The following is a 16148-nucleotide window of genomic DNA, read 5'->3' as shown; positions in this document are numbered from 1 at the left end:
TTACATTTTTATATATATATATATATATATATATATATATATATATATATATAAACTTTCTTTTTCAATTTAATAATGTAGTTTTGCTTTGATTGCTTTTTTTAAATTTGATTTTTATTTGATTTATTTTTTTCAAAATGTAATTTAAATTTTACAGGAACGATGTTATTGTCAGCTTGCAAACTGAAAGTGAATAAATTAATTCTAATTTTGCTGCTTAATTTGCATTGGAAATCAAATAGCAAACCAGTTTTCATTTTCATCTTTATCATTCTATTTTTAAAATTGGGTTAAGGCTACATATAATACAAATGTTTTTGTTTCTGATGTTTTAATTTCAGTCCTCTTTTGTTTTTAACCATGAGAATGTGCTTCCAGCTTACATTTGTTAGTCTGTGACTTAACCTGAACAAACAAGATGCACTTATTCTGCAATAATGTAAGCAAAGCTTGTTTAATATAATTGTTCATGGTTTTATTTTCAGGTCAATGCCACGGATGCTGTCCACCAGCTTGGAAGAACTCCAAAGTGGAAGCTTACAGATGGTACAAAAACCAGAATAATTTTGTATAAATAAATATGACTATTCTGATTCTTGTGGCCAACTAACTCATATCATTAACAAAATGCTTTTAGTCTGAATGTCTAAACTTAACTCGGATCTCTTTAATGCTAGATTAACATTGTGCTTTGATTTTGTATATTTCAACTAACAATGTAACTCGTCTAACTGAGTGTGTGTTTGTGTGTTTTGACTATTGTTTTTTCTTAAGCATGTAGTGGGCCAACCAGTAGAGGCTGTTTTAGAGGTACTATTAGCTAACATAAACCAATAAACTAAAGCTAACACAACACCAGAACCACAACAATAGCCTTTTGCACATGCATTAGTTAACATAATGTACCTGTATGCATATTTTTTTGTTTGCCTGGCTTATTTGAACAAAAATGCTTATTATTACAGTGTTTGTTCTTGTTCTTCTAATAAAATAAGTTTTTGTTTATTTGTTCATTTATTTATTTATGTTATATGTTTAATTAAATTCTAAAACTGTTTGTAATTATGCATTTTTATGGTTAATATAATTTATAGCAATATAAAAATCTCAACATAAATATTTAATCGCTAAGATAAATGCATTTCTTCCACAGAACCGATATAATCCTGAAAATAACAAATACCAGACACTTCCGGGCAAGTTTAATCGTCCAGAGCAGAATGGAGTGGGATTGCAGTCGTCTTCCCCACTGCAACTGTCTCCTGATGAAAGTGAGGACAGCGAATTCAACCTGAGTAAGCAATTGTCTCACAGCACCCACAATACTTTGTGTTGAAATAATTTGTTAACATGGGCTGTTTCTGAAAACCAAATTAAGTGAGCTTTTGAGAGAACCATGCATTTAGTGTGTACAATGTTTATTTCTTGCTATAAATTAAAGTAATAGTTCGCCCAAAAACTTTCATTCTCACGGCACCCATTCACTGCAGAGGATCCATTGGTGAGCAAGTGATGTAATGCTAAATTTCTCCAAATCTGATAAAGAAAAAAAAATAACAATGAAGAAACAAACTTGGATCTTGGATGGGCTGAGTAAATTCAGCAAATTAAAATTTTTCAATAAGTAAAAAAAATATATATATATACAGTGGGTACGGAAAGTATTCAGACCCCCTTAAATTTTTTGCTCTTTGTTATATTGCAGCCATTTGCTAAAATCATTTAAGTTAATTTTTTTTCCTCATAAATGTACACACAGCACCCCATATTGACAGAAAAACACAGAATTGTTGACATTTTTGCAGATTTATTAAAAAAGAAAAACTGAAATATCACATGGTCCTAAGTATTCAGACCCTTTGCTGTGACACTCATATATTTAACTCAGGTGCTGTCCATTTCTTCTGATCATCCTTGAGATGGTTCTACACCTTCATTTGAGTCCAGCTGTGTGTGATTATACTGATTACCATGTGATATTTCAGTTTTTCTTTTTTAATAAATCTGCAAAAATGTCAACAATTCTGTGTTTTTTCTGTCAATGTGGTGTGCTGTGTGTACATTAATGAGGGAAAAAAATTTACTTAAATGATTTTAGCAAATGGCTGCAATATAACAAAGAGTGAAATATTTAAGGGGGTCTGAATACTTTCCGTACCCACTGTATATATATAATATATATAAAAAAAAATGAAATTTCTGAATAAATGTAATTTTTAGGCATAATAGATAGGATGTTTCTGTCTGCATTTTTAGCTTTCAGACACAGGCATAATTTTTATCATACGCCCTTTGATCTTATTAATACTATATAACCTCAGCTGGTGTCATTGTGCTTGTTTGCTCTTCCATTCTCTGAATACTTTTGTCCTCTGAGCTTTTTGACCATAACAGCTGTTTAACCATCTTATTCAGCCTTTTTCAACACTACAGTGTCTTTGCATGGGCTTCTGTGTATCTTCTCTCTGACTAATCCATCTCTCGGGCTGTGCGACTGTCTCCGCATGTGTTTATCCTCTCTCACTCGGTGCGAAGATCGCTGCCGAAGCGCCAGTGCTCCAGCTTTAGGTATTGTCCTCTCAATCTCAAGTTTGCATGCGACCACAGAGCACACTCTTGCTGTGTCATATTTGATTTAACCTAAGCTCTCCTATCCTGATTCTTTAAAGCTGAAAGCAGGGAATTTTTATTTTTCCTCTCTCTCTCTCCACTCAGAGATTAGACTTTGAGTTTAAACTTGATGTGATGCAATTGCAAATATAATGTACTGTATATGGAAAAAAGGAATAAGGAGAAATCCATTTGGGTTTCATATAGGCTACAGAAGTCTGATGCTGAAAACTAGAAAAGTTTGAGCATTTGCCCTGCTTTGGTTGATTATTTATTACTCTAGAGCAGGGCTCTCAAACTTAAACTACCTCCATCATTCTCCACTGGAACAGTTATAAATGTGAAAGTTATACATTTTACATGGTGTAAAAAAAAATTATTATAATTGAATAGTGCATTTTTTCTACATGTAGTAATATTTATTATTAAATAATTGATGCTATACATAGACTCATTCTTGATAGATTCATTAATTGACATTTAAAAAGTCTTCTTTAAAAAATATCTTCTATCAAATATCAAACTCAAAAGAGCTGATGTAATTAGTGTATTTTTTTAAACGTTGTAAAAAAAAAAGTTAAATTATTGTATATATTTTTTTTATTATTGCTGTTAAAATTATTTTAATTTCTACTTCTCTTAGTTTAAAAATAAGCTCTTTTTTTCTTTATCTATAGAAGTAAAACTTCAAAACATCTCTGCAGCCTCAGTGACATAAGTATTTGCTTTCTTTTCCTCTGCTCTCTTGCATGGCTAAAATTTGGTGCAGTACCACGGGGAAAGCATGATCAGTTTGTGCTTGGTGGGTAAAGATAGAATAATGTGTGTTCAGTCCAATAGTGAACTTATGAAAATGCAGAAACACAAAACTGAATAAGTGGATTGCTTCCTGTTCACAGGAAAGGCAGAGAAGACCGATAACTCGACCTTGTCTGACCTTTCACCCATGTCGTCTGGAGTAGAATCAGGTCAGCAGTCTCCTGTTTCACCAGAGCACAAGAAGAACCAGAAAGGCATTCTAAAACTGTGGGGAAAGTGAGTATTTTAGTTTTTTTTTTTTTTTCGGTTAAAGACCGCTTTAAAAAAAAAAAAGCATTATGTTTTTGATGTATTTTTAAGTGATATTGTGTGAAATATGGAAATTAGTGTAGGGCAAAAGTTTTCAGGATTTGATTGCATCATGAAATGTGGCTTGTGATTATTATTGACTGTATTCTTTATTTCGCCCATATGGCCTAGACCAAATGTGCTGAGTGAATGCTCATACAGTATGTAACACACTTACTAAGCACAATGAAGCTTTAGATGAAACATTTCTGTCATCATTTAGGCAGTGGAGCCATTCATTTTCCTAATAATAGAAAGAGTGTGTTTAAAATAAAATTAATTATTTCCGGTAAAGATGACAAACAGCATTAAAGGGTCTCTTATTATTTTTCTATTATTTTGAGTCTTTTTTTTTCATTTTGAAACTGATTCTGGAGATTCATTATTTGGTCTTTTGTCACAATCTGATTATGATAATTTGATAATTCGCAGTTTATCAAATCAAGATGTGTATCGTATCATAAGGTAGTTTCTAATATCCAGCCCAATTCAATTCATTCATTTATTTTAATAGTTACTTTATGACATTGGTGGAATTTAATAATAATGAATTGAATTTGGTGAAAAAAAATAGTTTATTATTATTATTAATAATAATTGTAATGTGCCAGTATCAAACACAATTATTTATTTATTTATTTTAATATTAAGTAAATATTTATTTTAATAATAATGAAAAAATAAATTTGGTGGAAATATTCTGATTTATTATTATTACTATTATTATTATTATTATTAATGCTTGTAGTAGTAGTAGTGATAATAATATAGTGTCAGATGTAAAAAATAAATAAATAAATAAAAAAGTTATTTTTCTGTTTTGTGTAAATAAAATAATAAAACAAAACGCTAAAAATGAAATCAAACTAAATGTGAATTTGGGCATCACATCATTATAATGTACAGTATGAAAAATAGATATTCATTTTGGATATTCAATTTGCTAAAGATTTGTGTTTTCAATATTAACTTTAAGTAAGCATTAGATGATGCATTAGATCATGCTTTTGGGCATCACATCATTATAATGTACAGTATGAAAAATAGATATTCATTTTGGAAATTCAATTTGCTAAAGATTTGTGTTTTCAATATTAACTTTAAGTAAGCATTAGATGATGCATTAGATCATGCTGTTGTGTTTTATTCTTCATTTGTTGTTCCTCAGCCACGTAAAATAGGTTTCTCCAGTTTTGGCCACCGTAAGAAGCGCACTCACGAGTCCACTGACTACATCTGCCCTCTGGATGCTTCACAAGACCAGGCCCTGCTCAATGGGGCCAACCGGCCCTACAGCGGCTTCAGGGGCCTGAGCCCCATCTTTGACCGGGACCCAGAGAGACAGGAGCAGGTGGGAGTTCTACAGATCTGACGCTCTGCTAGCCGTCACCGCTGAGCTTGCAACCAATAACCCTCCACCCATATCCCACGACAAGTTCACAACAACACAGGTGCCATTTTATAAAATCCCTCATTGACGGACACAAGACAGCAGTATGGACACTGCAGGAAGACATGGATCCAAGGGTTTAGTAATGTAAATGACATCATCTCACTAAGGCAGCAGGGTTTAACAGAACGCTTTTCCCAGAATAGTGCCATTTATCCTGTGATGGACAGTCGGATACATTTGACTTTATATCATTTTTCTGTGAATCGTAAAAAAAAATGTATTATGAGGTTTATCTAACAAGTATTCCATTTTTGTAACCTAACTTTGTGCTGTTTTTAAAGACAGTGTGTACAGTTTTGTGCAACATTTGCATATTTTAGGGATTAATTTAATGGTATATTTATGGTGAATTTTTAAGAAGCATACAGACTACTATTAAATGTTCAGCAGCACATTTTAAATAATCAGATGGTTATTTTCATACAATAAACTGCACAGGAGTATTTTTACATGTAGAAATCTTGCCTCTTCAGTTGAAGATACTGTAACGATATATAACCCAAAATATCGTTACATAATCAATAAACCTCCTCAATCACAGTGATATTTGGGGGTTTTTTAACACACAGAATGGCTATACCCCTTTACTTTATCATTGTCCTTTTTTTCTTGATGAATGTTTTCTTGGCTGTATATGATTTCAAAAATAAAAGTAAGCATTAGATGATGCATTAGATCATGCTGTTGTGTTTTATTCTTCATTTGTTGTTCCTCAGCCACGTAAAATAGGTTTCTCCAGTTTTGGCCACCGTAAGAAGCGCACTCACGAGTCCACTGACTACATCTGCCCTCTGGATGCTTCACAAGACCAGGCCCTGCTCAATGGGGCCAACCGGCCCTACAGCGGCTTCAGGGGCCTGAGCCCCATCTTTGACCGGGACCCAGAGAGACAGGAGCAGGTGGGAGTTCTACAGATCTGACGCTCTGCTAGCCGTCACCGCTGAGCTTGCAGCCAATAACCCTCCACCCATATCCCACAAAACCCACGACAAGTTCACAACAACACAGGTGCCATTTTATAAAATCCCTCATTGACGGACACAAGACAGCAGTATGGACACTGCAGGAAGACATGGATCCAAGGGTTTAGTAATGTAAATGACATCATCTCACTAAGGCAGCAGGGTTTAACAGAACGCTTTTCCCAGAATAGTGCCATTTATCCTGTGATGGACAGTCGGATACATTTGACTTTATATCATTTTTCTGTGAATCGTAAAAAAAAATGTATTATGAGGTTTATCTAACAAGTATTCCATTTTTGTAACCTAACTTTGTGCTGTTTTTAAAGACAGTGTGTACAGTTTTGTGCAACATTTGCATATTTTAGGGATTAATTTAATGGTATATTTATGGTGAATTTTTAAGAAGCATACAGACTACTATTAAATGTTCAGCAGCACATTTTAAATAATCAGATGGTTATTTTCATACAATAAACTGCACAGGAGTATTTTTACATGTAGAAATCTTGCCTCTTCAGTTGAAGATACTGTAACGATATATAACCCAAAATATCGTTACATAATCAATAAACCTCCTCAATCACAGTGATATTTGGGGGTTTTTTAACACACAGAATGGCTATACCCCTTTACTTTATCATTGTCCTTTTTTTCTTGATGAATGTTTTCTTGGCTGTATATGATTTCAAAAATAAATCATCTTGCAACAAATGTTTAATAACAGACTTTGAGAAATGACATTGACATGCATGATTTGCAAACATTAAGCATTAATCTGCTGTCATCCATGCATCTGGCCACCACCAAACACCCATTTTCACAATGTGGAGAAGTGCATGCTGGGAAAGGACTTTCATGCACTTGTGCAGGTACATTCTAATATACATTTCTCTCTCTTTACAATATCTGCGCTTCATTATCACCCATTGCTTCTGCTTAATATTCCTTCTATTAATAAATATATTTCTACTTAACTATGACCAAAAGATGAATATGAACTTACATTATTTATGTCAATACATTTGATGGATATCTTGGTTTTTCAGCTGTTGCACACTAAAGAATCAGGGATGCAGATCGAGGCCTTATCCAGGAGAATTAACAACCTCACAGTAAGTAGATTTTTTTTTTTTTTTTAACTCTACAGTGCCTATTAACAAATTATTATTCTAATAGATTGTTAACCGAAATATACAGTATATATAAAATGATACATTTACAAATTTTTTAAATAAAAACTATATAAGCAATGTGAATATTGCTGTAGTTTCAAATGAAATATAACTCAAATATATGTATATAATAATAATAGTTTACATATATCGCTCTAACTGATACTACTTATAGTATTTAATATTATTATATTTTTAGTTGTAGAAGTAGTAAGACTCATCATTCTGATGAAACTATTATTAAGGGGAAATTATATTTATATTTTGTATTTATATGCACCAATATAACACCGGAAATGTTAAAAAGGTCCATGATACACTTAATGGCCAAATAAATCACATTTTAAAACTGCAATATTCAAATTGCTTAAAATTATTTTATTTTTTTTAAGCAAAATGATCAAAGTGAATATTCAGCATTTCACCCAGCCCTAGTGTCACATATCTGTTATTGAAAAGTTTAGGTTTAACTCTGCTTAACTAGGTTTAACTTATGCAGAGCTTCACACTAATCCTGACACCCTCACCTCCTCTCACTTACAGTACTTACTCAGCCGAGACGAGCTGCTGAGAGGAATGAGACGCAGCCAGACCGCCATAGTGTGATCGGCCTGCGCCGCATTAACTCCACCGTCCCGCCAAGAGCATACCTCAACCTAACCCACCTCACCCTCAAAGCTTCAGGACCTGAACTGTGTCACACAATCCTGCATAATTCAGCTCAAGAACACAGCTCTATTATTTTTGATATTGTATTACTAATTATTTTTGATGCGTTATGGGGTTATAATGTACTGTATGACAATCAGATCTGAGTTAAAGAGCAAACAAAAAAATAATTTTGTGTAATATGCAGACAGCACTTTTCACAAAGCCTTTCTGTCAATAGATGAAATCATCTACCTCAACCATTGTGTTCTTCTTAAAATATTGTATTCATATAGCCAGTGGAACTGGATGTGAGTAAATCCTTCTGTTTGACGAACACTTTGTCATTTTCTTAGGCTGTTTTACTTCATTTTTTTCAAAGCTTGTTAAAAGCAGTTAGTTTTTTCAAGCAGAAATGGTTGTTTGCTTGCTATACCTCTGTTAAATCCACCCCAAGAGTTAAAAGGGGTTTGTTGTAGTAGGGGGCTTTATGCTGTGTATGACGACTTGTCCAGTGTCCTACGTGTCCAATGTGTCCCATGACCCAACCGACAAACTTTGGGAGGTCCTTATATGACGGCTGAGCTTTAAATGAGCATACTTATCTTAACAGGACTCCAAAGAAGAGAAGAAAAATCCGCCCGCAGGTTCACTCTCGACCGATACCAAGGAAAGAATAATATTGGTGAGTTATTTTACCTGGTAACATTTTACATGTCAGTGTCCACTGACCACTATTTTATTGTAACAAACAGACTGTCATGTTAGCGATGTCAACTATTTTATTTTGAATAATATTAATAATTATTATTATTTTTGAAAGAAGTCTCTTGTACAGTTCAATACAGTTTGTATTAAATAGAACAAAATATTAAATAGAAAAAATACAGATACAATATTATATATATATATATATATATATATATTATATACTATATATGACCGTTTTTACACCAGTCTTCAGTGTTAAATGATCCTTCAGAATTCATTCTAACATATTGGTTTGCAGTTCAGTTATTATCCACTAATATTGGTGCTTAATTATTAATAATGGTTATATTATTATTATTATTATTATCATCATCTAAGTTAAAAACAGTTAGCTATTTTGTGGGAAAACATGGTACTTTTTGTCAGGATTCTTTGATTAATAGAAACAATTTATTTGAAAATAATGTATCACTTTTCATTAATTTATTCATCCTTGTTGAATAAAGCATTAATGTCTTTTTTTAACTTACTGACAGTGTAAAACTATTCAGTTTTAAAAATTCAAACATTACAAAGTCTCTCTTAATCTATTTGCATCCTTGCTGAATAAAAATATTAATTTCTAATATTAAAAAAATGAATTAATGTATAATGTATTATTAAAAATAGTTTTTTTAATTTTATGATTTTTTTTTCTGTTCAATTTTATTTATTTTGATTCTGACTTTTGGTGAGTTAAAGCAAAGTTTGAAGAAACAGTAAATGGAAAATGCAGTATTATAATTATGTATCAATATTTTCAGTGTATAAGGGAAACCACACTTTGAACTAGACCAGCTGGAATGAAGCAAACAGATCTCCAGTATGAAGCCAAAACCAGCTTTTTCAGAACCTTGTGGGCTAAACCCAATAAAACCACCTTGGCAGAACTCATCCACCTCTTTAATGACTGCATCAGAGAACAAAGGAGTATCTGCTTTTCAGGGACCCCGAGAACAAGTTCCACCCAAGTCCTTCAACCCTAAGTGAGATCTTTCTGATGACCTGCATCCAGCGCAGCAGCCTGCTGAATCAACTGCATGGCCATGACCCCAGAACAGAAGATCCTGCTTGGTGCCCACTGGGTCTGGACCGTGTTGGATCAGCCGAGCAAGAACCCCTGGTCCGTGTTTTTTCATCATCATTTTCGATATTATGGCAGACACTGCTGGACGGTCCAATGTCCGGTTTGAATAGGTCCAATGATAGCTTACTGTACAACCACAGCTGCATGTGTTGATGCCGTGCGAAGGCATCTCCACAACTTTTTGAAAAATACCACTTTATTTGAAGGATACAACTTGAAGAAAATTATAATTTGCATGTTTCCTTTTTAAAATAGGCTACTTAGTCAGTGACGCACAGAGTCAATTCTATTTACACTGCAATAAATATAGGTTAAAAATAGCTAAAATAATTAAATATTAGAATAATTAAATAGCTGCATAAATTACATTTGATTTGAATTGTTTAAAACAATTGAAATACTATTTGGCCAGTGGAAAAGAATGATATCAACTCTATTCTAAAATATTTATCTGAGAACTATTTTAAACTCACCTCCTCTCACTTACAGTACTTACTCAGCCGAGACGAGCTGCTGAGAGGAATGAGACGCAGCCAGACCGCCATAGTGTGATCGGCCTGCGCCGCATTAACTCCACCGTCCCGCCAAGAGCATACCTCAACCTAACCCACCTCACCCTCAAAGCTTCAGGACCTGAACTGTGTCACACAATCCTGCATAATTCAGCTCAAGAACACAGCTCTATTATTTTTGATATTGTATTACTAATTATTTTTGATGCGTTATGGGGTTATAATGTACTGTATGACAATCAGATCTGAGTTAAAGAGCAAACAAAAAAATAATTTTGTGTAATATGCAGACAGCACTTTTCACAAAGCCTTTCTGTCAATAGATGAAATCATCTACCTCAACCATTGTGTTCTTCTTAAAATATTGTATTCATATAGCCAGTGGAACTGGATGTGAGTAAATCCTTCTGTTTGACGAACACTTTGTCATTTTCTTAGGCTGTTTTACTTCATTTTTTTCAAAGCTTGTTAAAAGCAGTTAGTTTTTTCAAGCAGAAATGGTTGTTTGCTTGCTATACCTCTGTTAAATCCACCCCAAGAGTTAAAAGGGGTTTGTTGTAGTAGGGGGCTTTATGCTGTGTATGACGACTTGTCCAGTGTCCTACGTGTCCAATGTGTCCCATGACCCAACCGACAAACTTTGGGAGGTCCTTATATGACGGCTGAGCTTTAAATGAGCATACTTATCTTAACAGGACTCCAAAGAAGAGAAGAAAAATCCGCCCGCAGGTTCACTCTCGACCGATACCAAGGAAAGAATAATATTGGTGAGTTATTTTACCTGGTAACATTTTACATGTCAGTGTCCACTGACCACTATTTTATTGTAACAAACAGACTGTCATGTTAGCGATGTCAACTATTTTATTTTGAATAATATTAATAATTATTATTATTTTTGAAAGAAGTCTCTTGTACAGTTCAATACAGTTTGTATTAAATAGAACAAAATATTAAATAGAAAAAATACAGATACAATATTGTGAAATATGACCGTTTTTACACCAGTCTTCAGTGTTAAATGATCCTTCAGAATTCATTCTAACATATTGGTTTGCAGTTCAGTTATTATCCACTAATATTGGTGCTTAATTATTAATAATGGTTATATTATTATTATTATTATTATTATCATCATCTAAGTTAAAAACAGTTAGCTATTTTGTGGGAAAACATGGTACTTTTTGTCAGGATTCTTTGATTAATAGAAACAATTTATTTGAAAATAATGTATCACTTTTCATTAATTTATTCATCCTTGTTGAATAAAGCATTAATGTCTTTTTTTAACTTACTGACAGTGTAAAACTATTCAGTTTTAAAAATTCAAACATTACAAAGTCTCTCTTAATCTATTTGCATCCTTGCTGAATAAAAATATTAATTTCTTTAAAAAATGAATTAATGTATAATGTATTATTAAAAATAGTTTTTTTAATTTTATGATTTTTTTTTCTGTTCAATTTTATTTATTTTGATTCTGACTTTTGGTGAGTTAAAGCAAAGTTTGAAGAAACAGTAAATGGAAAATGCAGTATTATAATTATGTATCAATATTTTCAGTGTATAAGGGAAACCACACTTTGAACTAGACCAGCTGGAATGAAGCAAACAGATCTCCAGTATGAAGCCAAAACCAGCTTTTTCAGAACCTTGTGGGCTAAACCCAATAAAACCACCTTGGCAGAACTCATCCACCTCTTTAATGACTGCATCAGAGAACAAAGGAGTATCTGCTTTTCAGGGACCCCGAGAACAAGTTCCACCCAAGTCCTTCAACCCTAAGTGAGATCTTTCTGATGACCTGCATCCAGCGCAGCAGCCTGCTGAATCAACTGCATGGCCATGACCCCAGAACAGAAGATCCTGCTTGGTGCCCACTGGGTCTGGACCGTGTTGGATCAGCCGAGCAAGAACCCCTGGTCCGTGTTTTTTCATCATCATTTTCGATATTATGGCAGACACTGCTGGACGGTCCAATGTCCGGTTTGAATAGGTCCAATGATAGCTTACTGTACAACCACAGCTGCATGTGTTGATGCCGTGCGAAGGCATCTCCACAACTTTTTGAAAAATACCACTTTATTTGAAGGATACAACTTGAAGAAAATTATAATTTGCATGTTTCCTTTTTAAAATAGGCTACTTAGTCAGTGACGCACAGAGTCAATTCTATTTACACTGCAATAAATATAGGTTAAAAATAGCTAAAATAATTAAATATTAGAATAATTAAATAGCTGCATAAATTACATTTGATTTGAATTGTTTAAAACAATTGAAATACTATTTGGCCAGTGGAAAAGAATGAGATCAACTCTATTCTAAAATATTTATCTGAGAACTATTTTAAACTGTTTTGTTTTTATGGATTTTGACATATTTATGCTAAAACATAAGGATACTGGATGATTTTAGCAATAAAAATTGTGTATGGCACAAATGGCATTTATAGTCCCATGAGAGTGGCATATTTAATCTTAAGTGTTCACGCAAACATAATCTGTTATGTTTTAAGTGAAGGTTTGGGGAATTGTTGGGGGGAAAACATCTGATGTGTAACATTCTATTAGATCCGTGCATTACAGTAGGTCTTAATATATTGGCCGTCTGTCTAATTAATGTTAATCTAACAATAAAAGAAAAGAGGGAATCACTTGCTGCTCTCGATTGAACTGCTTTTGTAGTTTTAATAAAAAATAGTAGTTTTCTTACTTGAATGCTTTTGTTTATTTGTAAAATGAAAAAGGTAATGCATTATCGGTTTCTTTCTTATATTTGTTCTACTGTTTTTTGTTTTTTTTTGCATCTGTTCTTATTTCTAATAACAAAGATAAAATACAAAATAGCTATATTATGATTATTACTATAGTAATTATTATTAAGAAAATAAGTAGAGGAAAAGATGCAACGTTGCTCTGTGATTTTGTTTTGGAACCTTCAAAAAACGTTCTCAAAATTGACTTTGCTGACTCTATCGACATCAAACGGGTGTAGCTCAGTCATTTTTCGGCTGATTCCAACAAATCATACATCATTCTGAAGGTCTTTTAATGAAGAATGTGAACAAGAGAGAGATTGAATCCGCCTTGCCCTCATACTGTGCCGACTTGGGGGCTGTTCCGGGGCTGGACTCATAGAGCGGCTTCATTCTGCACTTGCTTATAGCACGCGCTATTGGACACGTTCCCCATAAGGGTGTCAATGCAATGGGAGAGACAGTTATAAAGGGAACGCTCCAGTTACTAACATAACCTTGGTTCCCTGACATAAGGGAATGAGCGCTGCGCAGGCTTCTGTGCTATAAGGCTTGTTACTGAAAAGCAATACAAAAATAGTATTTCTGTATCTTATTAATTAGTATGTCACATTAGGGCCATATTGTTTACTATGTTTAATCTCCAAACACATAATGAATTCCATTTACAGTATTGCTTATTTATTCGCTTAATTAATATTTCGTCATAAATGTGACTGACCTGGTTGGCAAATATAAGAGAACACTTGGTGTTGTCAGCATGATCTGCGGTTATACTCTTGATCAGCTGCAGCATTGGAGTGATGCCTGAAAGAATGAATGTGTCATCTTCAGTTAATACATATTTAGATGAATTATCTTTGCAGCAATGCCTGGAAACCTACTAAGAATACTTTGTTTGGAGCCCATTCAAAATATATCCATCATTACCTGTTCCACCAGCAATCATGCCCACATGTCTGAACTTCCGCACTTTGGGTTCAGATTTTTTATCAGGTCGAATAGCAAACTGCCCTGTAAATGTCAGTAAGGAAATATATTCAGCATCTGAAGCATTTAAATATTTAAAAATTCATTGTGTATACAGGTCATGCATTTGTTATAGAGCAATCTTAAAATAATAAGGCATTGCCTTCTAGTGGCTGAATACATTGCATCATACAAAACAATGGAGTACATACAGTGGGTACGGAAAGTATTCAGACCCCCTTAAATTTTTCACTCTTTGTTATATTGCAGCCATTTGCTAAAATCTTCACAACAACTCTGTGACTGTTCTTGAATGGCCCAGCCAGAGCCCTGACTTAAACCCAATTGAGCATCTCTGGATAGACCTAAAAATGGCTGTCCACCAATGTTTACCATCCAACCTGACAGAACTGGGGAGGATCTGCAAGGAGGAATGGCAGAGGGTCCCCAAATCCAGGTGTGAAAAACTTGTTGCATCTTTCCCAAAAAGACTCATGGCTGTATTAGATCAAAAGGGTGCTTCTACTAAATACTGAGCAAAGGGTCTGAATACTTAGGACCATGTGATATTTCAGTTTTTCTTTTTTAATAAATCTGCAAAAATGTCAACAATTCTGTGTTTTTCTGTCAATATAGGGCGCTGTGTGTACATTAATGAGGAAAAAAAATTAACTTAAATGATTTTAGCAAATGGCTGCAATATAACAAAGAGTGAAAAATGTAAGGGGGTCTGAATACTTTCCGTACCCACTGTATATTGTAAATTGTTTTAATTATGTTATGTTGTTAGCTAAAAGTCAACTATAAAAAACTGAAATAAAATAATTGAAAGCTAAAATAATAAAAAATAAATAAATACTGAAAATATAAAAATTAGAGCAAATTCAAAATATTAGTAAATACTATAATAGTGTATTCATAATACTAAAATAGCACTGAATCTGTGATTATTCATGCTGTAATAAGACAAAAAAAATCCATAAATAATACAAAACAAAAGAAAAAGTTTTATTTTTCCTTACCATTTCCATTGTATACCGGTAATCCATTCGGACTCCTGAAGTCAATGGTGTCTCCAATCTTCATGTCATTCAAGTACTGAGACATCTTGCCTCCATCGGGATAGTTTGGATGGGTATTTTTATAGTAGACCTGACGTAAGATATTGAAGAAAGGGATTTTTAAAAACCTCACAAAGTATAGGCCACTATAAAACATAACCAGTCATTTGCAACTACAAAATGTATTGCATCGCACCTTTACAACTAGATCAATGTATCCCTTGTCCTCATCACTGGACACAGGTGTGTATGCACGAATAACCAGATTCCCATTCACCTTTGCAGACAGGTAAACATAATGGCCTGTGACACAGCATACAAGATCCGTCTTAGAAAGCGTGTGAAACTCTATACTGTGTCAGATTTCAAGGTCAGGTGATTCTGCTGACATGATAAAGATATGTAGTGCAATGTCCTACCAATGGGGAGACCAAGAACGTGAGAAGAGGACGGAAGACCAAACTGAATTTTTTTTGTCATGAGTGATTTCCTGTTGCAAAGCAAATAAAAGTAATTCAGTTGAGCTGCAGTAATGTTCTTGCTTTCCTTTGCTGGAGAAAACCTATGTACACATTTAAATTCTGACGGACCTCTTTCTCTATGAGTGGCAATGAGTATTTCACATTGGGATCCTGCAAGGTTTTTGGAAAGTTGCTCTGCTTTCGACCTCCATTGGAGCCTCCTGGTTTTAGGATGAGGAAGAGGACTGTGATCAACACTATAGATATCCCGATGAACACAGGTACTGTCTGCAACGTACACATTAAACCCATTATTAACACACTTGACTGAATTTATGCTTACGGAATGGTTTTGTAGACAAATAAAAATGATAATTGTGTAAAATTATAAATTTAAGGTTTAATAATATTCAATGTTTTAATTATAAATGCATATCCTTTTTGCAGGAAATGGACTAGAGAATGTTAAATTAATATATTAGTTAATATAATATAATATGATTATTTAACATTTCAACACTACATAATTCCCATACTTGCAATATTTCAATGACAATTGCTATCAATTATTTATTATTCTATAGAATTATTAAAT

The 16148-nt window shown here is 33.6% G+C and overlaps 1 protein-coding gene, 1 long non-coding RNA gene and 1 pseudogene across 2 annotated transcripts in view; 2 read left to right on the top strand and 1 right to left on the bottom strand.

Moving 5' to 3' along the window:
- LOC107589191 (liprin-beta-2-like) overlaps window positions 1–5089 on the top strand; it is an 18813-nt gene extending 13724 nt beyond the window's left edge. The window contains exons 10-17 of the mRNA XM_016277556.1: window positions 486–546; window positions 775–810; window positions 1154–1295; window positions 2536–2568; window positions 3380–3412; window positions 3510–3645; window positions 4164–4182; window positions 4886–5089. Of these exons, the coding sequence (XP_016133042.1) occupies window positions 486–546; window positions 775–810; window positions 1154–1295; window positions 2536–2568; window positions 3380–3412; window positions 3510–3645; window positions 4164–4182; window positions 4886–5089 (664 nt within the window). The remainder of the gene's footprint in view (window positions 1–485; window positions 547–774; window positions 811–1153; window positions 1296–2535; window positions 2569–3379; window positions 3413–3509; window positions 3646–4163; window positions 4183–4885) is intronic.
- Window positions 5090–5854: 765 nt separating this feature from the next.
- LOC107589158 (uncharacterized) lies at window positions 5855–9995 on the top strand. Its single transcript, XR_001609653.1, has 4 exons — window positions 5855–7004; window positions 7182–7247; window positions 7851–8640; window positions 9470–9995. It is a non-coding gene; the product is annotated as an uncharacterized lncRNA (long non-coding RNA).
- Window positions 9996–12918: 2923 nt separating this feature from the next.
- Window positions 12919–15856, bottom strand: LOC107589190 (NADH-cytochrome b5 reductase 2-like; annotated as a pseudogene).
- Window positions 15857–16148: the final 292 nt, after the last annotated feature.

This window comes from Sinocyclocheilus grahami, unplaced genomic scaffold (assembly GCF_001515645.1).
Source record: "Sinocyclocheilus grahami isolate Dianchi unplaced genomic scaffold, SAMN03320097.WGS_v1.1 scaffold113.1, whole genome shotgun sequence".
NCBI lineage: Eukaryota > Metazoa > Chordata > Actinopteri > Cypriniformes > Cyprinidae > Sinocyclocheilus > Sinocyclocheilus grahami.
This window is presented reverse-complemented; position numbering and strand designations above follow the sequence as displayed.